General features: G+C 45.5%; 1 protein-coding gene across 6 annotated transcripts in view; it reads left to right on the forward strand.

Moving 5' to 3' along the window:
* CHD5 (chromodomain helicase DNA binding protein 5) overlaps positions 1–21831 on the forward strand; it is a 32916-nt gene extending 11085 nt beyond the window's left edge. For 4 of the 6 annotated variants that reach the window (XM_042480127.1, XM_042480129.1, XM_042480128.1 and 1 more), the window contains 25 exons: positions 1186–1307; positions 1397–1570; positions 2423–2564; positions 3142–3273; positions 4049–4166; positions 4433–4557; positions 5692–5923; positions 6109–6234; positions 7007–7179; positions 7887–8061; positions 8208–8300; positions 8806–8894; positions 9522–9655; positions 9853–9997; positions 10249–10408; positions 10519–10598; positions 11860–11983; positions 12959–13057; positions 13251–13385; positions 13849–13957; positions 14830–14962; positions 15507–15702; positions 16120–16283; positions 17026–17140; positions 20312–21831. In XM_042480127.1, coding sequence (XP_042336061.1) covers positions 1186–1307; positions 1397–1570; positions 2423–2564; positions 3142–3273; positions 4049–4166; positions 4433–4557; positions 5692–5923; positions 6109–6234; positions 7007–7179; positions 7887–8061; positions 8208–8300; positions 8806–8894; positions 9522–9655; positions 9853–9997; positions 10249–10408; positions 10519–10598; positions 11860–11983; positions 12959–13057; positions 13251–13385; positions 13849–13957; positions 14830–14962; positions 15507–15702; positions 16120–16283; positions 17026–17140; positions 20312–20436 — 3420 coding nt within the window. In that variant the 3' untranslated portion in view covers positions 20437–21831. Of the gene's footprint in view, positions 1–1185; positions 1308–1396; positions 1571–2422; positions 2565–3141; positions 3274–4048; positions 4167–4432; positions 4558–5691; positions 5924–6108; positions 6235–7006; positions 7180–7886; positions 8062–8207; positions 8301–8805; positions 8895–9521; positions 9656–9852; positions 9998–10248; positions 10409–10518; positions 10599–11859; positions 11984–12958; positions 13058–13250; positions 13386–13848; positions 13958–14829; positions 14963–15506; positions 15703–16119; positions 16284–17025; positions 17141–17263; positions 17315–20311 lie in introns of all 6 variants that reach the window. The other 2 variants (XM_042480131.1, XM_042480130.1) reach the window with 2 other exon arrangements.
* The last annotated feature ends 3322 nt before the right edge of the window (positions 21832–25153 follow it).

Genomic DNA, 25153 nt, shown 5'->3' on the forward strand with positions numbered 1-25153 from the left:
AATAATAATAATAATAATAATAATAATAATAATAATAATAATAATAATAATAAATTTATTTATAGCCCACCTCCCAAAAGGATTGAGACGGGTTACGACAGTAAAATACACCAATAACATACAATAATGCATAGATATATAAACATTATAAAATGTAAAGTGATCTGCCTCTGTCTTTCGCTCAGGTTAAGGACAGACAGAGACTCTTATGTGTCTTCCCAAAGATCAGCTTGGAAAAGTTCCTTTTGGGGGGGCTCAAAAGGATTCCCCAAAAGTAACTGCGCATGCTGGGTTTATGGGGATTATGGGAGTCCAAAAAAAGGAACTTCCCCAAGTTTAGTTTGGGAACGACATCTCAGAGAGGGAAAGCATATATGGATATATTAATGGCGGTTATGCAAGACGAAACTAAAAATAAGACAGAAAAAGAATGGGAAGGCCTTAGGACATATGGAGAAAGCAAAGATATTAAATTAATTTACTCTGGAAAAGGTAATAACGAATTAATAACGGCCTTTGCTCAAATTGCTGGTGTTCATTAATTTATACTGTTATTGTGGAATAACATTGGATAAAGGTTGGAACGGGGAAATCGATGTGATTTTCTCATATAAGAGGTGAAAATAGTCATAAGGAAGTAGTAAGACAGTGAGACTGAGATAAATCAGAACTGGTGGATTGTTTGTTGTGGTTTGTAATGTGGTTAAACGTGTTAGTTTTGCTTGTTTGTATAAAGTGTACCTGCTTCATTACGTTGTTGTTATTATTATTATTATTATTATTATTATTATTATTATAGTTTATTTTTATAGCGCTGTAACTGTACACAGCGCTGTCCATCCGAACGATCAAATCAATAAAAAATGAAGCCTGCCAATGGTATACAATCTACAAAATACGTATAAAACAACAGTTAACAATATGAAATAGAACTGGTTAAAATAAGCAGACAACCATTAAAAACAACATCAGCCATCCAATCAAAAATCAATACTAACAATAATAATAATAATTATTATTATTATTAAAAATCAGGTAGATAATCACACGGTGCCGTTTTTTACATTGTTGTTGTGTTGTTCCTTTTAATATTAAACTTTAATAAAAATAAAATAAAATAAAAATATATGGCTGGGATGATAAGGCCTCTGGTCGCCTCGATTTCCTACCCCTTTATCCCCAAAGTTTTTCAGGGTCCTCAACAGCTACAAGATCGACTACAAGCTGCTCTTGACCGGGACGCCTCTCCAAAACAACCTGGAGGAGCTTTTCCATTTGCTCAACTTCCTCACTCCAGAGAGGTTCAAGTGAGTATCCGCCGCATCCTTCCCCACTTACTCCTTTGCCTTGGCAAAATTGGGGTCCCACTGACCAAGGCTATGTTTATTCCGGGCAGCAACCTGGAAGGATTCCTGGAGGAGTTTGCAGACATCTCCAAGGAGGACCAGATCAAGAAGCTCCATGATCTCCTGGGGCCTCACATGCTCCGGCGGCTGAAGGCCGACGTCTTCAAGAACATGCCAGCCAAGACGGAGCTCATTGTCCGAGTGGAGCTCAGCCAGATGCAGAAGTGAGTGCCAGATATATGTCTTTCCGGGTTAAACATTTGTAATTTTTTCCATTGCAACTACCTTGCGATGACCAGATTCCCCTAACCCTAACTCTAACCCTAATCTTAACCCTAATCCTAACTCTAACCCTAACCTAACCCTAACCCTAACCTAACTCTAATTTTAACACTAAACCCTAACCCTAACCTAACCGTAACCTTAACCCTAACCTAACTCTAACCCTAACCCTAACTCTAACCCTAACCCTAACTCTAACCTAACTCTAATCCTAACCTAACCCTAACCCTAATCCTAACCTAACTCTAATTCTAACCCTAACCTAAACCTAACCCTAACCTAACCCTAATTCTAACCCTAACTTAACCCTAACCCTAACCCTTCACATTTATGAGAATCGGCTAAGTTCCAGTTTTGGACTGAGTCTCCCAGAGTTGATGTCATTGTTTTTAATTGTTGCCTACTAATTTTAACCAGTTCTATTTTATATTATTAACTATTGTTTTATACATGTTTTGTAGATCGTACACCATTGGCAGGTTTTATATTTTTATTGATATGATTATCTGTATGTACAGTGCGGCGTACATTTACAGCGCTATAAAAATAAGCTATAATAATAATACGCAGTTGCACTGCAGAATTAATGGGGTTCGACCCCACTTTAATGGTCATGGCTCAATGCTATGGAGTTCTGGGATTTGTAGTTTTGTGAGACATTTAGCCGCTTCTCTTGGAGAGCTCTGGTGCCGGGACCAAGAAAAATCCTTCCCATGAAGATCTTAGGTTCGTATGAGGAGATATGGACCTAAGCCATATTGGTCTCATTTTTTCTCCTTCTTGTGATCCCATAGGAAATACTACAAGTTAATCCTGACCAGGAACTTTGAGGCCCTGAATTCGAAAGGCGGTGGCAGCCAAGTGTCCCTCCTCAACATCATGATGGATCTGAAGAAGTGTTGCAACCACCCCTACCTTTTCCCGGTGGCCGCTGTGGTGGGTTTCTTTTCCTAATATAACAACATTAGCACAAATACAAATTATTTTCCTAGGATTTTATTTACCTCTGCATTACATTTGCTGTATTTTATTATGTGTTCAACTGTATTTTTCTTTGTTAAAATGCCTTGAAATATACTTACCGAACTCTGAACAAGTCAAATGCTTAACAACAAACCCTTGACTGAACTGACTATCCATGGGCCCTGTTTGCAATCTTTATCTTTCATTGATTTCAAGCAGTAATTTTAAAAAGGCAGAATAATTTAAGAAGACAGAAGCAAAAAAGTTAATTACCAAATTAAAAAAATTTAAAACATTATTAATATTAAAATATAAGTTTAAAACATAGTTATGCAATAATGCAATGAGGACAGGCTGCCAAGTAGACGAACTCCAGGGGAACAGCAAATGTGGTGCTGCTCAATGGGCTTCTCCATCATGCGCAACGCGGAGGACATTTGGGAATTCCTCCCAGATGGAAGATTGAAATGTGGGACATGTCCTGGAAAAGGAGGATGTCTGGTCCCCTGTCTGTCCATCTCTCCCTGACCTGCCTTTGTGTTGCTTCTAGGAAGCCCCGGTTTTGCCAAACGGCTCCTATGATGGGAGCTCCCTTGTGAAGTCCTCTGGGAAGCTCATGCTCTTGCAGAAGATGATGAAGAAGCTGCGGGACGGAGGTCACCGGGTGCTCATATTCTCCCAGGTCAGGGGATGATGGGATGCACAACTGGGGTACAATGGATTATGAGTTATGGCGCTTGGAAAAGCGGGAGGAGGTAGAAATTCAGCACGTGCATCTAGCATAGAAACAATGGCGGAGTACAGACCGCCAGAAAGAGGTGGCCAGTGGCCGCTTCTCTTTTCCGCGGAACCGCGCCGCAGCATCCAAATTGCGCGATGCGGCTACGCAGAAGCAAAAGGACCGCTAAAAAGTGGTTCCTTTTTGTGCCACCGCAAACTGCCTGTGGTGGTGTGAGGACATCGCTGCTGCGCGTGTCCATCTGGAAGGCGTGCGGCAGTGACGTCACAGCTTTGCGCACTGTGTATACGGCGCTGCACAGCTGTGACGTCTTGGTGACGTCCTAGGGTTGTGGGGCATCTAGAAACGGCGCCCTGAGGCAACCCTAGCATGTCACCAGGACGTGCTACAGAGCCCATTTGTCCAGGGCCAATATCACACATCTCAGGGTTGAGGTGTGATGGAGAGAGTTGTGCAGCAGAAAGCCTTGCATTGCTGGGTCATAGAGTTGGAAGAGGATCCCAAGGGTCATGTAGTCTAACTCCAAGCCTGGGAAGAGTAGACCACTAAAGCACTCCTGAGAGTTGCCCATCCAACCTCTGCGTAAAGATCTCCAAAGATGGAGAGCCCACTTTGGCTTTTGAGCAGGAGCCTTCCATTGCACTTGAGGCACCTTGAACTGGGTGCTTCTTTAAACCCCAGTCTCATTTTGCGCTTGCCTTCTTTCCGCTTCCGTTAGATGACGAAGATGCTTGACCTCCTGGAGGATTTCTTGGAGTACGAAGGCTACAAGTATGAGCGGATCGACGGCGGGATCACGGGAGGACTGCGGCAAGAAGCCATTGACAGGTTTAATGGTACTTCGCTTTGGCTTTTCTGTCCAGGGTGCGAGTTGCACTAAGGGGAGGGAATGGAGAGGTGGGTTGTCATTTTGCACCATGGGATTGCACCGTGTAGCATTCGAGGCGCTTCCCATCCATGTCCTAACCAGGGGCGACCCTGCTTATGTTCCAAGATCAGACAGGATCTGGTGCCTTCAACATATTTGATGCTCCATCATTTATCAACCCTGACTTCCTCTTGTCTCTTTCCCTCTTGTCTCCCTTTCTTTTCTCTTTCTCAGCCCCAGGAGCGCAGCAGTTCTGTTTCCTTCTTTCCACCCGTGCCGGCGGTTTGGGCATCAACCTCGCAACGGCTGACACGGTCATCATTTACGATTCTGACTGGAATCCTCACAATGATATACAGGTCAATTCTTCTTTTCTCCCTCTCCTTTTCTCACTTATCCTAGAATGAAAAGATCCTTGGCAGTTGTTGTCTGCCTTCAAGTCATTTCCAACTTATGGCAACCCTACGGCAAACTGATATTGGCAATATTTGCTCCAAGGAGGTTTGCCGTTGCTGAGTCATCAACATTTTCTTGCCTCCATTTCATACACTTTCCTTCTTTTCTCAACCCATTTCCCTTAACAGGAGGGGTGTCCCCTAAACCTTCCCCGCCTTATCACTCTACCAAAAATTGCTGCTGATGTTTACTGGAAGTTCAGGATTGTTTCCAAGTTTGTGTCCTCTTTTCTCTGTCTTTTAGACTAGCAAAACTCAACGGCTCTTTGGTTGCACATCATGCATTTCCAATGTGCATTGGGCACTTCTGATGCACATCAAGTACTCTGGCACTTCCTAGTCATTGTCCAGATGTGCATTCAAGGGTGCTTTGATACACACTTAATGTGCGCTTGGGGTGCTTTAAGACATACTTGCTTTGCATTTGGGATGCTTAGATGCACACTTGATATGTATTTGGGGGTGCATTGGTGCACACTTGATGTGTATTTGGGGTGCTTTGATGCCCATTGTATATCAGTCACTGCACTAACTACCCTTAACAAATACACGTTGCAAAACCACTCACTTTTGCACACATATAAGCCTGTTTATAGAAGCAGGAGTCCCATTTACAGAGATGCCAGCCTAGATTTTTGGTTGTACTTCCTTCCAATCTCTGGCAGAACCACCTTGAGTCCAAAGCCAGGATACAAATTGAATAAAGGAATGGCTAAGGAAACGTAATTAAAAATAGTCAATAAAGATTTGGCTTATAGGGACCCCTAAGTGAATGCAGACATTGTGAAACCACTCACTTCCATTCTGCATGCATGAAAGGCCATTTACGAAGACACACACTCCAAGCAGAATGCAAACCTCACTTTTTAATTTCTGGCTCCTTTTCCCAAAAAAAGAAGGAAAAGCAGTGGGAGATGGGTCTTTGGCAATGCCCCATTCCCAGTTGGGAATGTTGTTCCCAATGGATCTTTTAATGCAAAGGACTTGCGTTGCAACCGCGTCCCCCTTCCGATGCGTCTCCTTGCTTTTCCTCCGCAGGCGTTCAGCAGAGCTCACCGCATCGGCCAGAACAAGAAAGTGATGATCTACCGCTTTGTGACGCGGGCCTCCGTCGAGGAGCGCATCACCCAAGTGGCCAAGCGCAAGATGATGCTCACCCACCTGGTGGTGCGCCCGGGTTTGGGTTCAAAGTCTGGCTCCATGACCAAGCAAGAGCTGGACGACATCCTCAAGTTTGGGACGGAGGAGCTATTCAAGGATGACGTGGAGGGTAAGGACGGTGGTTGTCTGTGGAACCCCTTCCCACGTTCTGCACCTAAATTTCCATTCATATTCATTCACTCTTCTCTTTTAGAGGGACTCAACTGGTTCCGTTTTTTGCAAGAGGACCGGGAGTCGGTCTTTGTTTAAAAGTCCGGATCCTGTACCAATTTGCTTTCCTTCCTTCCCATCCAGCCATGATGTCTCAGGCCCAACGGATTGTCATGCCGGAGGTGGTGAGCCCTTTTGCGGAGGCATCGGCTTCGAAAGGAGGAGCAGCGACTCCTGGGTTGAAGAAAAAGCACGGCGGCCCTCCTCCAGGTATGACAAAAAACCCCAAAAATACACCAAGGGGCCACCCAGCCCTACAAAGTTTGGGTCTGTAAGACTGTATCTCCTTAGTAATCTTCTCCTTTTTGTTCAGAAGGGTCTTGGGATTGGGACTGTGCTTTTTAAAAGTCTCTTTTAATTATTGCCTTAATTTTTTTTAAATTGTGTATATTATTTTAACACAACTGCTTATGTAACTGTTTCTACTTAACCACTGTGTAGTAAGGAACTGAGCTCCGCTTTGCTTTAATGTTGTGTCCGGCGTTGGGAGAAAAACAAAATATAAATTATAGAAAGAAAAAGAAAGAAGGAAGGAAGGAAGGAAGGAAGGAAGGAAGGAAGGAAGGGATAGGAATGGAATGGAATGGAATGGAAAGGAAAGGAAAGGAAAGGAAAGGAAAGGAAAGGATAGATGTGAAAGGCACCTGGGGATTATTGCTGACTGTATGTTGAACTTGAGCCAGCAATGTGATGCTCGCAGCAAACAAGGTGGATACTGAAGCATTGTTTCCAAGACAAGAGAAGTCATACTGCCTTCTGCACTAGTCAGGCTTCATCTAAAGTAGTATCATAGCATCAAAGAGTTGGAAGAGACCACAAAGGCTATCCTTTCCAACGATAATTCAGCTCTGTGGACCCCATTTTCAAAAGATGTGCTTTGACGGTGTCTTCCTGCATGGATTGGGTTGCCCCTCGGGGTCCCTTTCCAGCTCTATGATTCTTCTTGTCCCGATCTCTGCTTCCGACCCCTTTCCCATCTCAGGGGACAACAAGGACGTGGAGGACATCAGCGTGATCCACTACGACGACGCGGCCATCTCCAAGCTCTTGGACCGCAACCAGGACGCCAGCGACGACACGGAGCTCCAGAACATGAACGAGTATCTCAGCTCTTTTAAAGTGGCCCAGTATGTTGTGAGAGAAGAGGACGGTGTGGTAATGTGCCCCGGCATCCTGGATTTTCCTTTGGTCTTATTTGTTATTTGCCAGATGCGTTGGCGTGGAAGAGAAATGACGCGAAAAGAATCCAAACGGAAAGCTCCTTTGTACTTTCGGAATTTAGTAAAAGTAAAAAGGATCCGGTTTTGACGACTTTGCGTTCGGGTTATTTTTGCGTTATTTCACACAAACGTCGTCTGAAAAACATCCCGCAAATGTAGGTTTTTTGCCAACTTTCTGTTTGGGTTAACCCCAAATGTTGTCTGTAAAATAACCCGCAAAAGCAGGTTGTTTTCAGTTTAAATTTAGTTTCTGCACAGGATTTGTCCCGTGTGATAAACTCCATAGACTTAAGTCTGCTTTCTCAGATGCATTTACATGCATTAAATTTGGTGGAGGGACAGAGAGAAGACCCTCCCCAGAAGATCTCAGTCCTCCAAATCCAGAGAGCGAGGCTTTTCTAAAAGTGGGGAAATCGCCCCCTGACTCTTTTTGGCATTAAGGATATCTCACAATTGCAATTTGGGAATGCACAGTGGTCTTTCCTGCAAATCTGTTTGTTTCCCTGGTGGGGTTCATATGAGTTTTGTGGATTTGGTGAGGGTCAACGCAGTCTCTTCTCAAGGGACTGGGTTTTCTTAGCTGGCCAAGGGGAGACATGGGCCTTGTGTGCAACCCCTTTCTGTCTCCTCCCATGGCTGCAGGAAGAAGTTGAGCGAGAGATTATCAAGCAAGAGGAGAATGTGGATCCCGACTATTGGGAAAAGCTCTTGAGGCATCACTACGAACAGCAGCAAGAAGATCTCGCCCGCAACCTCGGGAAAGGGAAGCGCGTCCGGAAGCAGGTCAACTACAACGACGCCTCCCAAGAGGACCAAGGTAAGGAAGGATGGGGAGAGGAGAACTTCAGAAGACCTTCTCAACTTCAGTAGGCCTTTCCGTCTCTTGCCTTGGCTTCCTGGACCATTGTCCAGTTGGACCTCCCATTCATCGTTTCTGAGACCTTCCCCCTTCTTTCTTGTCAGAGTGGCATGACGAGCTTTCGGACAACCAGTCGGAGTACTCCATTGGCTCCGAAGATGAGGACGAAGACTTTGAGGAGCGGCCTGAAGGTCAGAGTGAGTCAAGCGTGCCTTCTTGTCTTTTTTGGACCTCTGTGGGCCCGACCTACGGCATCACCTTTTACCCACCCACATTCATCCCACATCCATCTCTGTTGGCTGCTCTTGGGGCCCTTGAAAGAGTTAGACTCTTTGGGGGACATGAGCGGAGAGCAACCCAAGGGTCAGTTCTCCAGTCTCCAAATGTGGTCTCAGAAACCTAGAGTTGGAATGGACTCCAAGGGACCAGTCCCCTTCTTCTGCGCAGGAGGGCATCATCAAAACACTCCCTGTGAAACATGGTCATCCAGCCTCCAAAGAAGGAGACTCCACCACCTTCCAAAATGGAGGGAAATATCCTCATTTTGTTAGACCTGCGATGCCACTCTGGCCTGGGTTTGGGTGGATTTGGTCCACCAAATCCCCACACCATCCCCATAGGATGTTTCTAAGGCCACGGGTGTCATCCCTTCTTCCAAAGGAACAACTCCTGTTGACTCTGGGTTTCTCCAACGCTTTCTAGGTGGCCGGAGACAATCCCGGAGGCAACTGAAGAGTGACCGGGACAAGCCCCTTCCTCCATTGTTGGCAAGAGTTGGCGGGAACATTGAGGTCAGTCTTGGAGACGGTCAGCCTTGTGTGCAGTGGCTCCCTTCTCAGAGGGCCACCAAATGGACTCCTATCTACTTCCGCCCATGTATTGAAGTCTTCAGGGAGGCCCTCCTCTGCATCCCATCCATGGGGTGAATACACAGTAAAAGGATGTGAGATCAAGGGAGTGATGTATTTACCGTATATACTTGACTATAGATTGACCTCATGTATAAATTGGGGACAGATTTTGGGGTCAAAGTTATGTATTTTGATATGGCCCTTGGAAAAGTTGAGGGTCAAACTGTGAACATGTAACAAAGGAGCATGTAAATGTGTTTACAGTACTTGCTATGGAACTGTCTTATTAATAATAATAACAATAATAGGATTTAAAGGACAATACATGGCAAAAAAATATGTTGGAAATGCATCTCACATCCCGAAATGTGCATTTTGGAGCAAAAAAAAGTGTGATGTTTTATCCGCTGATGTTTTATCTATTGGCATTCATGAGCATATGGACATTTTTTCTCCTAGGGAGCAATATTGGCACAATCCCTTTCTTTAAGCAAACTACGTCAACGTTTCGGGAAAGTCAGTGGGGAACCTGAGCCCCAGAGGTGATGTTTTGGCCTCTCTTTGCAGGTGCTGGGTTTCAACGCCCGCCAACGGAAAGCCTTCCTGAACGCCATCATGAGGTGGGGGATGCCTCCGCAGGACGCCTTCAACTCCCATTGGCTGGTGAGGGACCTGCGCGGGAAAAGCGAGAAGGAGTTCAGGTAACGCGGGAATCCCTTACGTTGTTCTGCGTAACTCTCGGTTTCCAGACTTTCGGTCATCTTAGCCACCTTCCTTTGGAGGCTGGCTTTGAGTTTGTCCATGCTTTCATCTGCTGCCGGCAGCTGATCCGTCTCCCCTCCTCGCCAACAAAGAGAGCCACCAAGTTCTTCCTTTCTTTCTTTCCTTCCTTCCCCAGAGCGTACGTGTCCCTGTTCATGCGCCATTTGTGCGAACCGGGCGCGGATGGCGCTGAGACCTTTGCGGATGGCGTCCCCCGTGAAGGGCTGTCCCGCCAGCATGTCCTGACGCGCATCGGCGTGATGTCCCTGGTCAGGAAGAAGGTATGCGTGCCATTCCTTGCGCCCCTTGGGGTTGTGTCTGTGCCCATTGTGGAACCCCCTGAAGTCCAGAGGCAGCTTTAACTCTCACCCGCTAAGATGAAGCAGAACCCAGACTGCAAAAGATGAAGCTAATTGTCTGGTCTGAATGAGAATTGCAAAGTATTGAGGGCCAGGATCTAGGTCTATATGGCCATATTGCCTCCTCCATCATCCTCAACCTTCCTGTTTCCTTCTTGCTCTCCCTTTGTCAGGTCCAAGAGTTTGAACCTGTGAATGGGAAATATAGCACTCCAGACCTCATCCCAGAAGGCCTGGAGATGAAGAAGTCCAGCGAACTGCCCTCTTCGGACCCAAACACTCCCATTCCGGCCAGTCCAGCTCATGGTCAAGCGGCCACCATGACGCAGCCAGGTAAGACCCCTCTTCCCTATACGGCCTTGCAAGCCCAGAGGTCCCGAAACTTGGTTGCATTTTCATTTTTAGTCCTACTGTCTGCATTTTATTGTTCTCTTCTTCTGTAGTTTCAGACAAAGCAGAAATGCAGCCAGGGGTTCCTGAGGATAAGGAGCAAACTGAATCTTGGACCAAGAAGGAGAACCAGGTAAAGGAATGCCAGACAAGGATGAAATTCCACCTGAATTCATTTATTGTATTTGCATCTAAAATCCTTGTGAAATTTTGGTTTTGGCACCTGTTGAAATTTCATGATTCCGCACTTGAAACTTGCCATGAGCCTCTGTGCAAAGTGAAAATTAAACCTAAATTAACTTACGACAGGTTGAGTCTCCCTTATGCAAAATGCATGGGACCCGGTCTTTTAGGTTTTGGATTTTGGAATGTTTGGATATACAAAAGATCTCCTAAAGATGGGACTCAAGTCTAAACATGAAATTCACTTACGGTTTGAATACACCTTCTAAACATAGTATTAATTTTATACGCAATATTTTAAATAAAGTTTAAAGATGGTGCATTGAACCATCAGAAAGCAAAGGGATGTGGATAGTTTGGTATTTTGGAATATTTGGGATTTAGGCATTCCAAAATCAGAGAGGTTTGCCCTTTAAATTCTTTTGAAATTCAATATAAATCCAATAAATAAATAAATTACTTTGCTAAAAAGTAGAAGGCAGAGGAAGATCCAACGGTGACCGAGTGGTTAAGTAAATTATATGGATACCTTGAACAAAAAGAGGGAGAGAATCATTTGTTACGGTTGACAAAGTAAAATATTAAGTTATTAGGGAAAATGTACCTTGATATATAATACTAAATGTTGTATTATAATAATGATAAATAAAATAACATTTTATTTATATGCCGCCTCTCCCGCAGGATTGAGGCGGCTTACAATATCAGATAGAGTGCAATATGAAATACAACATGTATAATAAAATGCACTCTACTACTTCCTTCCACCCCCAACAATACTATAATAAAATATCACAAACCATTAAAACCATTAAAACCATTGTGAATTAAAGGTGACTGTGGAAAAAGAAAAGGAGAGTCAGAAGTGGCAATTCGAGAATTAAGAAAGCCATATACAATACAGTAAATATTTGAATTTAGAGGAAAGGAAGTTCATTTTTAGATTAGTCTATGTGTTGTCATGTTATGTACTTGCGTTGTTATGGAGAGCCGTCTGTCTCGTTTTAATGTGTTGATGTTTATGTATGTTTTGAAAAATAAAATAAACAAAAGGAAGACAAACAAACAAACAAACAAGAAAAGAAAAGAAATACAGAGTATGTGCGGAGGTACAACAATAGCCCCTTCGCATTTGGAAAAGGGGGATTTGGGGTGATGCCTTCAAACTATCGAATGTGCCCCAAGTGTCTCAATGTTTGCTTTGCATGAAGGTGACGGCGAGCGGAGACAAGATGGAAGAGAAGGAGGAGACCCAAGCGAAAGCGGGTGAGGAGAACGCCGTGGAGGAGGAGGAGGCAGAGAGGACAGACGCCACGCCGGAGAAGCCGGAGCAAGGTATGGGGCCGAATTGTGGGGAGAAGGGACCCCATCTCCGAGTGGCCAGATTTAGATTTTCCTACTTAGCTCCATCGCTGCTAAAATGTCTGTGAAAGGTCCTGAAAAGGTGGAGGAAGCGCGCATGTCTGAACGCCAGGTGCACTTCCTCCATCGTCAGGGAACCATCGCTCCCTCCTTTGCGTCCCTGAATCGTTCCTGGGGAGTGGATTTCCTACGAATGCAAACTTTGTGTTCATAGGAAATCCGCTCCCCTCGCGACGATTCAGGGATGCTAGAGGGAGCCTTTTCAGGACGTTTCCCAGACATTTTAGCAGCGATGTAGCCAGGTAGGGAAATCTTCACGGGGGGGGGGGGAACAAGGACCGTACCTGTGCTGGAAGATTCATTTCTAAAAAAGAGAGAGCCACCTGTGCACTAGTTATGGGGCTAAATCCAGCATCAGTCTCATCTAGATTAGGCCCATTGAAAGGAATAAGGTTGTTGAGTCAACATCAAGGGTAGGAATCACTAGAAAGTGTGGTAATGATTAGAAACCAATGGTAAAGGACACTCAGCCTTTGATATCCATGGTGGATCTGTACCGGCTACCGAAATCCACCGGTTTTTCCATGGTGGTGTGGCCATGCGGTCGTGCTGCTATTAGGGAAAACAGGACTTTAATGGTAGTGCGCGCATGCCACCGTACCGCCATTAGAAGCAATAGGACTTCAATGGTGGCGCACGACAACAATACTTCAGTGACGGCACAGTCATGCTGCCACGCCACCATTGTCCTAAACTTCTCCCTTCGGCCATCCATCCAATCGAATTCCCTTCTCTGGGGTAAACAAAAACATGTATTGATCTCCTACATTAAACTGGAAAGAAGAGGAACAAAGTCTGGAACTTACTGATTTTTCAACCAGTCTTGATGCATCATCCTAAGAGGAACTCTGTTTTCTGTGGCTCTTGCATCCCATGCTGCCGGTCCAGATCCAACAGATGAAACCGTCCAGGAGAATGAGACGTCTGTGGAGAAGCCTGACCAAAGTACCAGTCCTTGCAAAGGTGGTGCGAAAGAAACCAAGCCAGGTAAATGTTTTCCATATCTCAGGCTCTACACTTGACATGCTCAGTTTATTAAGAAAGCAAGCCAGGTCAATGTCTTCAGTATCCCAGGCTCAGTTTCCAAAGTTGTCCAAAAACGCACACTGAGATGAGCCCCTTTGCATCGTTGGCCCTGTCCTATGTCTCTCTTGACACTCCCTTGGGTCTTCCTCTGCAGAAGAGGCAAAGGAAGAAGAGAAGGAGCTGACAGAGGTTCAGCAAAATGGTGAAAAAGAGGACGAGGAAGATGGGAAGAAGGACGACAAGAGCGGGATCCGATTCATGTTCAACATTGCGGATGGGGGCTTCACAGGTATAAATGGATCTACTTGGAAAATTATATATATAATTATGTCCACTGCTACTTGCTAGTGCTTAAAAAAATATTTGTCATGATAGATATAGTGGTTAGAAAGCCTCATCATCTGACAACATCTGGAGGGCCTGCCCCGGCTATTGAAAAAGATTGCCAAGATAAATTAGTACGTTGCGGCAACGAGATGCCAAGGGTTCTTGAGTTGCCACTTGATTTGCAAAGGCCATGCAATCCCATTCTGAGTGCATAGTTTCTTTTGTAGCTTTTTGTGGGTGTTTGGGGCTGCGTGGCCAATGTTCTAGAAGAGTTTATAACTGATGTTTCGCCAGCATCTGTGGCTGCCATCTTCAGAGAACGCTGGCATGGAAGAGAGTGGTGTGTGTGTGTGTGTGTGTGTGTGTGTGTATATATATATATAATATACTGTGTTTATTTAATGTTTCTTTTCTTGGCTTGACAGAGCTGCACACGCTTTGGCAGAATGAGGAGAGGGCAGCCGTCTCCTCGGGGAAGATCTACGATATTTGGCACCGGCGGCATGATTACTGGCTCCTGGCGGGCATCGTCACGTATCCTTTGGTTAAACATGAGAGATGACAAACTCAGCATATAAATATGGCAGTGATGCACCCTGACATTTTACTGGGGGGGGGGGGGATGAAAATAAAACAGAGGACCCATTCCTGGGTCCAATACTTCTAAGATGACAGAGTTGGAAGGGGTCCCAACGGCCATATAGTCCAATCCTTTGCCATGCCCCAAGTGACACAGAAGCCATACCAGGAACAGATAGGCTTTTAAAACAGAAAGTTTATAAAGAATGGGTTCGGGATGTTGTAGTTTTAATAGTTGTGTGTGTGTGTGTGTGTATGTATAGTTTTATCAAATAACAAACATAAAAACAATAGAAGTAGCAGACATTGGGAATGAGCAAAAAACTAAAGATTTCCATCTGTGAATACTTTCTTTTGAAGTTGTAAAAGGTTCAATTTGGTCTAAGATATCCTTCCAAAAACCAGCTTGATTTGCAAAAGTGGAGCAAAATGAGTTCTGTTGTTACGGACGTAATTGGTATTTTATTCTTGTGATGATGTCACAAATTATATCAGTTTGATTCTATTTTAATGTTTGCTTTTATATGTTTTAATTGGTTTCCCCCCTAAATTGTAATCCCCTTTTGGTTCCAACTTGGGGGGAAAAAGAGCAAGATGTAAATAAATATAATATAAATAACAATACCAATAACAGCAGGAAGAGTGCCATAAAAACAGCTCTGAGCTTCCCATGGTCTGTACTTTCTCCTAACCCATTAACATGGGCTTCTGAATAATTTTAATATGAATTGTTAGGTGAGTGCAGCTCCTGTGTTAATAATAATAATAATAATAATAATAATAATAATAATAATAATATTCCCTTAACGCTTGACCCTGGCACTCAGCCATGGCTATGCCCGCTGGCAGGACATCCAGAACGACCCGCGTTACGTGATCCTGAATGAGCCCTTCAAGTCAGAGATCCACAAGGGCAACTACCTGGAGATGAAGAACAAGTTCTTGGCTCGGCGTTTCAAGGTGAGTCCGTGGAGAAGGCTTTACCTGTGTCCCTCCAAGACCGATGCTATGGCTTCTCCTAAATCCCAAGACCTCTCAACCCAGCATCCTCTTAGTGCAAGGCAAATAGCTGTATGTGGGCATAATGCCGCAGCGGCACGGTGCAATCCCCATGCAAAATAGCAACACCACACAGCACATGCCGACGACTTGGGTTTGCATCTACACTGCAGAAATGATGCATTTTGATCCCACAAGCACTGCAGCTCCATTCTACGCAAGCATGGGTTTTGTAGTTTTGCAAGGCCCATTAGCCTTCCTTTCCAAAGAGTAGGAGTGGATGCCTCCCCAAACTACAAATCCCAGGGTTCCATAGGAAGGAGTGGCGTCAAAGTGCATTGTTTTACAGTGGCATCAAAGTGCGTTGTTTTACAGTGGTGTTAAAGTGCATTGTTTCAACAACGTAGATGCACCCCAAGCCACATCCGGGCAGGTTTAGCGCCAATGATTCTGTGACACCCGGTGCCGCTACTCAGCCATCTTTTTTTTTTGCCTTTGGGCGCAGTTGCTGGAGCAGGCGCTGGTCATCGAGGAGCAACTCCGTCGGGCTGCGTACCTCAACATGACCCAAGAGCCCAACCACCCAGCCATGGCCTTGAATGCCCGCCTGGCCGAAGTGGAGTGCCTTGCTGAGAGCCACCAGCATCTCTCCAAAGAGTCTCTCGCTGGGAACAAGCCCGCCAATGCTGTCCTTCATAAAGGTAGGTCTTTTTCAGAGAAGGAGTAATTGCTTCTATTTCTTGTCTATCCCTCCATCCGTTCATCCATTTGTTGCTCAGCTCCGGTTGGTCAACCCTGGCAAAGGGAGATTTCACACCAATTGTGAAGTCTGCATAAACTTCCAAGAAAATTGTCATATCCTGGTGTAGTGAGCCGAGCCTCTGGCATCAGGAAGATGGGTTTTGGAGTCCTTGTTAGCCTCATGGCCAAATGGTAATGGTGGCATGAAATGGTTAATTTGTTTAATGGTCTTAAGGGTTCAACTGCAAAAGCTTTGGGGGCCACAAGATTCCCACTCGTGCAAATGTTGTGCCGAATGGAGGCCGCTGGATACCATCCCCGGCTCCAGCTTTTCAGGGCAAAGGATGGTTTTCCATGGGCCATTGCTTGTGTTTCAGTCCTAAACCAGCTGGAAGAGCTCCTGAGTGACATGAAGGCCGACGTGACGCGGCTCCCCTCCATGTTGTCCCGCATCCCGCCCGTTGCCGCTCGCCTCCAAATGTCCGAGAGGAGCATTCTCAGCCGCCTGACGAACCGGGGCAGCGACCCCAGCGTCCAGCAGGTGAGGACCCTTGAGCCCCATGTCGGCCGAGTGGTCAAGCCGGGCTTTATTTCAGACTTTGAAGGAGTTCTCCAAAGTGTGGAGATGGCCCAGCACCTTGGAGAGCTGCGTTGAAGCTATCCAAACCCCAGAGTGGATTCACTGCCCTCCTGACATGGACCCAATGGCACCTGGGGTGGGGTATTGTCGAATTCAGAAGCATTAGTATATGTATCATTCTTGACCATTTATGCTCCTTTCCTTCTGGAAACCTATCTGCCTAATCCAAGATTTATTTTTATATGTAAAAAGAGACGTGCCAGTGTGGCATAGAGCCTAAATTCCCCAATGGCACTGAACCCCATCCGAACTTGGAAGATAAGGCAGCATCAGGTTTGTTTAGGACTTGAACAGGGCACCCTTAAGAAATGCCATGCGCTGTAGGCTATATTTCAGAGAACGACAATCGTGGCAAACCTTCTCCGATTATTCCTTACCTTAGGAAATTCACAGGGTCGGCATAAGTCGACAGGTGACTTAAAGGCGCATAGACACACATAGGAGTTAGAGTGCCAGACCTGGATGTGGGAGATTCAAGTTGAAGCCTTGACGGAAGCTGCATCTTCACTGCAAAATGCATGCAGTTTGACACCGCTTGGAACTGTCACGTTTCAATACTTTGCAATCCTGGGAGTCTGGATTTCATTGAGGAATGGGTTGGGCTGCAGTTCCTAATAAATATTCCCCTTTTACCCACCTCCAGGCTTCCTTTGGTTCCTCCCAGATCTATAGCAACAACTTTGGGCCCAATTTCCGAGGTCCGGGACCCGGGGGGCTCATAAACTACAGCCAGATGCCCCTGGGACCTTATGTGACGGGTGAGTTGAGTCTCCGAAATGCAAACTCCTCTTTCTCTTTCCTTTTAAGAGGACAGTTTTTTAAAAGCAATGCAAAAACCAAAGGGCAATAGGCAAGCCAGCTGTTTTCTCTCTTATTAATAGATATTTAGCCGCTTGCAAGAGTTTCCTCTGCAGTTCTCATTGCCACAAGAGGTAAGGCCCCGCTTCTTACTCTGATAACGCTGCCGTGCGATTTCTTTCTTTTAAGTATTTAAACCTCAAGGTGGCTTAAGAATCATTTCAGCCTAAAGGGACCCCAAGGGAGCTTTAAAATAATTGATTTTACAATTGGAAGAGGGATATGTTTAACCTGGAGGAAAGGTTAAGAGGCGACATGATAGCCCTGTTTAAACATTTGAAGGGATGCCATATTGAGGAGGGAGCAAGCTTGTTTTCTGCTGCTCCAGAGAGTTGGACCCAGAGCAATGGATGCAAGCTCCAGGAAAAGAGATCCCAATTCAACATTGGGAGGAATATCCTGACAGTAAATAATCAATAAATAATAAATGCATAAATTTGACAGCGGAAGGTGCTTCCTCAGAGTGTGGTGGAGTCTCCTTCTTTGGACATCTTTAAACAGAGGCTGGATGGCCATCTTTCATGGGTGCTTTAAGGGCATCTTCTTGCATGGCAGAATGGGGTTGAATTGGATGGCCCTTGGGGTCTCTTCCAACTCTATGGTCCTTTGGTACCCCATCCCTCCTCTTTATTCATGCGTTGCCAGGCGCAAGGGGGTCTCCTCTTTAGAAAGACTATTGAAAGGGAAGGGATTTGTAGCTGAGAACCAAAGCATTGATAAGGCAGGATAGGTGTTTATCACCAGGGTAGCTCTAAAGTCATGAAATCCCTGAAATGGAATCCAAGAGAGGCTCTAGAATCCGGGAAAAATGTGCCCAGCATAATCCAGAAACCCAGTTTGCCACATGGCTGGGTTACTGGGTTATAGTTACTCACATACACTCAGAAAACTGTGTTGGCAGCAATGATATGCGGCAGCGGATTTATTCATCCCGTTCTATGGAGAGATTGGAGTTGCAATGAATGGCGCATGGGAACGATTCAAAGCTCTGGTTCCTTTGGTTTCCCCTTCCAACTCATGCTCAGGTCCAGGAATATGCATTACAGGTTGAGTCTCCTTTATCCAAAATGCTTGGGACCAGAGGCGTTTGGGATTTTGGGGGCATTTTGGAATACCTGTATCTGGACACATATGCATAGTGAGACATCTTACAGAGAGATCATTATCTTGTACTATTGTTATTGTTATTATTATATCAGTTTCACAGTCTACCACTGAATGGAGTTTTTGACCTTCGATGATGATGATGATATTATTATTATTATTATTATTATTATTATTATTAAAATTATACCTCCATGATTTTGGCGTTCTGCTTCCTCATCTTGCAAGATGGTTGCAAACACTAATTTTCAGGTGCAGCTTGGACCTCTGCAGTGCATCCAGGGCTGTCTCTCTGGATTAGAGTTGCCAGATCTGGACTTTGCCTGGTCCTGAGATTTTAATATAATAACAATATAATAATATTTATTTATATTAGGAACAAAACTTGAGATTTAGGAATAACCTTTTACAATTTCACTACAGGAAGGGAACCCTGTGGTGTTGCAAGGAGGGTGCCACAAGGTGACGCCATTTGTCTCTGAGCATCAACCAGAGTAGTACAAAGCATGCTGTTGAAATTTTAAAAGCACTTAAGTTTAAGAATTGAGTGGAATATATATATATATATATATATATATATATATATATATACACACATAGACACTCATCCTTCCATATTTGCAGCTTTGATATTTGCGGATTCGATTATTCACAGATTTGATATATGTTCTTTCTAGGAATATCTAGGTCCTCCAGCGCAACTCTATGCTCAATTTTAACTATAAGCTGCACTGAAAGACCTAGAGATTCCTAGAGAGAATACTCTACTAGGCCTTTGTAGTTCCTCCAGCGCAGTTCTATGGTTAGTGTCTGTCAGACGTTGACCAGTTGCCCTGGAGGACCTAGAGATCCTTAGAGAGACTACTCTACTAGGCCTTTGTAGCTCCTCCAGGGCAACGTCTGTCAGATGTTGGCCACAGAGTTGCCCTGGAGGACCTAGAGATTCCTAGAGAGGACACTCTCCTAGGCCTTTGTAGCTCCTCCAGTGCAACTCTATGGTCAGTGTCTGTCGGACATTGACCATAGAGTTGCCTGGAGGACCTAGAGACTCCTAGAGAGACTACTCTATTGGCCTTTGTAGCTCCTCCAGGGCAGTTCTATGGTCAGTGTCTGTTGGACGTTGACCCCAGAGTTGCCACGGAGGACCTAGAGATTCCTAGAGAGAACACTCGACTAGGCCTTTGTAGCTCCTCCAGCGCAGTTCTATGGTCAGTGTCTGTCGGATGTTGACCACAGAGTTGCCATGGAGCGGACCTAGAGATTCCTAGAGAGAATACTCTACTAGGCCTTTGTAGCTCCTCCAGGGCAACTTCTGTCAGACGTTGACCATAGAGTTGCCCTGGAGGACCTAGAGATTCCTAGAGAGGACACTCTCCTAGGCCTTTGTAGCTCCTCCAGTGCAACTCTATGGTCAGTGTCTGTCGGACATTGACCATAGAGTTGCCCTGGAGGACCTAGAGACTCCTAGAGAGACTAGTCTATTAGGCCTTTGTAGCTCCTCCAGGGCAGTTCTGTGGTCAGTGTCTGTCAGACGTTGACCACAGAGTTGCCCTGGAGGACCTAGAGATTCCTAGAGAGGTGTCCTCTGAAGTAAAAACATGGTGTTTTTGTTATTTGTGGCTTTTCCATATTCACAGGGGTCTTGTGTCCCTAACCCTAGCAAACATGGAGGGACAAGTGTGTATACACACACACACACGTATATACACCCAACTTTCAATGTAGTATTCTTGTCCTAAGAACTGGAGAACATAGTTCAGGCTCTGCAAGCTCTCAAGCGTACTTTGGGTTCTTTGGACAGCAGAAGCCTGGATCTCCAAAATGGCGCATCTGTTGCCATCCCAGTTTTGTAAAAATGTCATGTGTCAGGCCTGAATAATTGCCACTAACTCAGGCTCGGACCCACGACAGAAAGTGGCCAGTCCTGGGAACCTGACCTCTCGCTCTTTGTCGTCTCCTTCTTCCAGCGATACCCAACGGGCTGCCTCCAAGCCGGACGGATAAAAAGACCCCCGAGTCCCCGAAGGACGGCTCGGCCTTGGACTGCGAGGGCCGCCGTCGGCATCACAACGTCATCTGCATCGAAGACTGAAGCCTGGTCTTGGCGACCTTGGCTTGACCGCCGTCATTATGAAAAGCGCTTTTTCACCCCTTAAAAAAAAAGAGGACAGACTTCTTTGAGATGATGGGATTTTGTTTCCTTCTGTCTTCTTTCCCCCCTTTGTTTGCACTTTCACACGTTGAAGAGACTTGGAAGAGTTGTGATGGATGGATTGCGAGACGTTTCTTCAGTTGCTGTCCTCCACTGGTTCGCACCAATACCCAACCGGATGGGAGGCTGCCATAGGTGCCATGTTGGCTAAAGGCCTTGCCATGCTCCTGGGGATGGGTGCTAGGCGCCAGGTATGGTACATACTCAAGTCTATGGGCACAGGACATGCCATGCCTGGGAGGTTTAGTGCTGCTACTTTGGGGAGGGATGACTTTGCGAAGGGGAGCCTCTCTGAATTTTTGGACCCCAATCTAGACACATGCAGCAGATGCAACCCACATTGACCCAAAAACCCAGAATCACAACCAAATCCAGGGGGATTGTAAACACAGGGCCCTATCCAGCTAAAGAAGCATCTTAAACATTGATTTCTATGTGAGCTAAACCTTGGAAACCAGTGGGATTTTAAGGTTTAACTTCTTGGCTTAACTCCTGTCGAAGGGGATGGGACTTCAGCATGCTTCACGTTATCCTACTCCGAGGATTTTGGAGAGCCCATAACTCTACCCACATCCAAACACCTGTTAAAACCATGGGTTTTTGGTACCATAACATTTATCATTTTGGCCCCGACAAGAGAGAAGGTGGTGTTTTTGGGCAGCTGGGTCATGGATTGCAATCTACTGCAACCATGGATTGCTGCTTGGATTGCAACCATCCAGTATTTCCTAAGTCTTGATTGAATTTTGCCAGAGTTAGATAGAGAGTTAGATGGGAATTCCTTGCCTTTGTGAGTTGCACATTTCTGTGTGTCCTTTCAATTCTGCCCCCGTTTGCAAACGCTTGGGAAAATTAAAACCAGCAGCCCTTATTTGGGGACCTTCCACCACCAACATCATGCAAAAGCCCCTCTCCCGTTGCCATTAATATCTTGAGCATTGACCAGAGTTGCACAGAGTATGCTATGGAAAGGTTAAAAATACAAAGGCTGCATCTACACTTTAGAAATAACGCAGTTTAACACCTCTTAACGTGGCGAAAGAAAAGTGTCTCAAGCTCCTTTGCCTCGTCGCTCCTCGTCCTTTTTTAATTTGCGGGACAAGCAAAGCAATGTTCGTTCTTCTCCTACAAAGGACTTTCTGGCACGTCTATTATAAATATAACCCCTCTGTCTGTGTTTCTCCTTTCTGTGTCCCATTTTTGTATTCTGTGGATGCCAGAAAGGTCTTGCCCCCCCTCCTGTTTTTAAAATAATTTTATGTTTTAATAAACCGTTTTGAAAAAGGAACCCATGCAAGGCGGTCCTCTGGTATTGCTGGTCCTTTTAGCCTTCTGGGGTCAGGGATGGCTTTGGGATTATGGATGCACAATGGCAAAGCTGAGAGACAGTGTGGAGTAGTGGCTGGACTGGGATTCTGGGATGCCAAATTCAAATCCCAAACTGACCATGGAAATTCAGTAAATGCCATGGTACTGAGCAAATCTTGCCAAGAAAACGCCATGATAGTGTTGCCTCCAAGTCTCCATAAATCTGAAACCCCTTGAAGGCACACAAGAACAACAGCCAAGTTCCTCTTCTGGAAGCGGCTGGACATTTTTTGTTCATAGGATAATGCCCACATGGAAACAGATTTTGCACAGGAGGTGCCACTGCATAAGGAATAGGATTCAGGGAGACCAGAGTTCAAATCCCTGCCTCGGCTATGGAAACGCATTGGGTGGGCAAACCAAACTCAGCCTCAGAGGAAGCCCACCTCTGGAGAAACCTTGTCAAGAAAACTCTAGGATACGGTCGCCATAAGTCAGACGTGATTTGAAGGCCCTAGTGATGGATTGAGTCTTATTGGATTAGGACTTTGGGAGGGAAGGATTCAAATCCCCGCTTGGCCTTGGAAAATCAGGCCAAGAAAACCCTTGAATGGGGTCACCAGAGATGACTTCAAGACCCATAACAACAAATCTATTGTGGTGTAGATCCCACTCTCAGTCTGTGGATCTGGCTGTCGCGACACCATGACAGCGCTGTCCTCCGGACCGTTTCCCTTCACTACCCCCTTGGACCTTTCCATTGCCCACTTTGGGTATGTATTTGTAAATAACAATAACTGAACATATGAACTTGGATGGTTTCTGAGGACAAGACCCCTTCGACTCTGGACCGATTTCGCGTCTGACCCGGCCAAGCAAACCCACCAAGGACAAGGACGCACACAAATTTACGGAGCCTCTTGCCAGAGGTTAAAATAAGGCTCAGTTTTTATTCATGTATTGTTTTTTATTTGTTCATTCCGTAAATATAGAAGCTGTCTTTTCAGTCCAGTTCTCCATAAAGAAGCATGGTCAGATGTGGCCAGCAGCCTGTGCCTAGAAGATTACGCAGCTAGAGCTTGGGACTCGCTGTCGCAAGATGTCGTTCTAGAGACCGGTTGTTGTTGGGGTTTGTCTGGTGTTTGAGATGTACATACATACGTACATACATATATCTATATATATACACACACATCGTTGTTTTTAAAACAAACAAAATTCTTTTAAAAGAAAAAGAATTACATACATGGAATCCAACAACAACAACAACAAAGATGCCAGAAGGTTTAACAGCGGAGGATTTATTCGCAGGTTCTTCTGGCTGCGACAAGATTTATTTTACGGTTCCCTGAATGTAGTTGTCACAAATGGCTAAAGTCGATATGGGGAGACGGATGGGGAGGACATGCCAGCCTTGGGGTTGGGGTGTTTTGGGGGCCTCAGAGGCCGCCGAATCCACCGCCTTCTAGCTTGCGGACCCCACGATTCTCTTTTTTAAATACGTGGGAAAACCTAGTTCGCTAAACTTAAGATTTCCCATTGAAATCACAAAAGGGAAAGGGCCGGGTGGCGGATACTGGGAAATGGTAACACTGGGTTGGAACAAAGAATTGTGCACATCACCAACCCTAACTTGCTCCCTTCTGTGCCATGAAAGGTACCAGTGCTGGCTTCAGACGGCAGATATATGGCAGACATTCCACCTTCTGCACAGCACTGACCCTTTCCCCCATGTTCACAATGTGGCTTGTTGGTTTATGCACCCATGTCTCATCCCCACTTAAACGTTTAAGACTGGACTTCCATTTCTGTTGACTTTCATGCATGGAATTGGAAGCGGAAGAGACATTCCTGTAAGTGGGAAATGTGCTTGGCTCATCCTTGGAAATGAAAACAAGGAGCCGAATTATTGGGGGGGGGGGGGACACATACAAAAATAGTTTTCATCCACCAGGAGGAAAAAGTGTGTAAAAAAATAATAACCAGCCTCAAAACTCACTCTATTTACACTTCCCAGTGGCAAGCCGAAAAAGAGGAGGGAAGAAAAGAGAGACTGGTTTCGTGCTTCCGACGGCTCCGAAACGCAGGGACTTGGATCGCTCCCGGACCCACCTTGTGCGGACAGCTGGCGAACGCACCATGATTGTTTTCCACGGCGGGGATAAGGGAAGAAAGAAAGGGGAACGCTTTGGCGGACATGTCCTTGGCAAACTGCCTACATGACTTCCAAGAAGGAAGGACAGGCGAAGGGCAGAGGAATAAGATGCAAAACCAGGGAACAAACGGAAACGACGACTCAAGTTTTGCACCTGTATCTGAATCAGACATTCCTCTAACTTGAAGTGCTTGTAAGAGTGGAAAAGGACCAGAAGAGCCAGAAAATGTGGTACTCTAGATGTAATGTGCCTCTAAAAGTTAGCATAAAAAGAAGGATACTAATGCGATGCGGTTGATCTATTCGTGGGCACTTCTCTGAAAGCTACAGAAGGCTGAAATGCAAAGCTACATCTTGATGCAACAGAAGATCTGGAGCCAATGGCTTAGATGCCATTTCACCTTTTCTCTCTGGCAACAAAGGCAGTGGCCATCCTTAAATGCCCTGTATGTATGTATGTATGTATGTGGAACTGGCCTTTTGGATTGTAAGTCCCAGATTCCCCCAGCCCCCCTGGCCACTGGGATGCTGAAAGTGATAGGCAAAACAAGGGTAAATTTTCCAAGCTGTGCCCAAACCATCTCCTAGGGCAGGACAAGCCAGTTGCGTGCACACAGGAAAGAATGCTATATATTTCCACCTTGGTGCAATGGACTTCAACACCCATCCTCCACCAAGTACAGGCACCTAGACAGTTATCAGGTTGGCAACAACTGAGTAAATCTGTTCCTTAACATGTTCCTTAATTTCTAAGATACCCAAAAGTGCGTTTGCCATTTTTCTCCATTCCGTGAGCTATTTTATCTTGCCAGAATTTGGGAGATGTATCAGCCCATGCAAAGGGGAGTGGGGCGAATAGGGAAAGGGGTGTGTGTGTGAGCAGAAAGACTGGGCCACATGCATCTTTTTAGCCTTTGGACCCATTTTAAGGGTGGGAGGAGGGAATGCTGATTTTTATTCCCCCCCAAATTGTCCTGCGTCTAAACTAAGGCACGGTTCATGCACTAGCAGCAATGAGCAGCTGGGGAAGGAATGGCTGGAAGGAGGGAGGGAGACCTCCTTTTCTGTGGGCACTTGCTGCACTTTTTCAGGGGATGGGGACCACGCAACACGAGTTATTCCTTGCCTGGCTAT

This window comes from Sceloporus undulatus, chromosome 7 (genome assembly GCF_019175285.1).
Source record: "Sceloporus undulatus isolate JIND9_A2432 ecotype Alabama chromosome 7, SceUnd_v1.1, whole genome shotgun sequence".
Lineage (NCBI taxonomy): Eukaryota > Metazoa > Chordata > Lepidosauria > Squamata > Phrynosomatidae > Sceloporus > Sceloporus undulatus.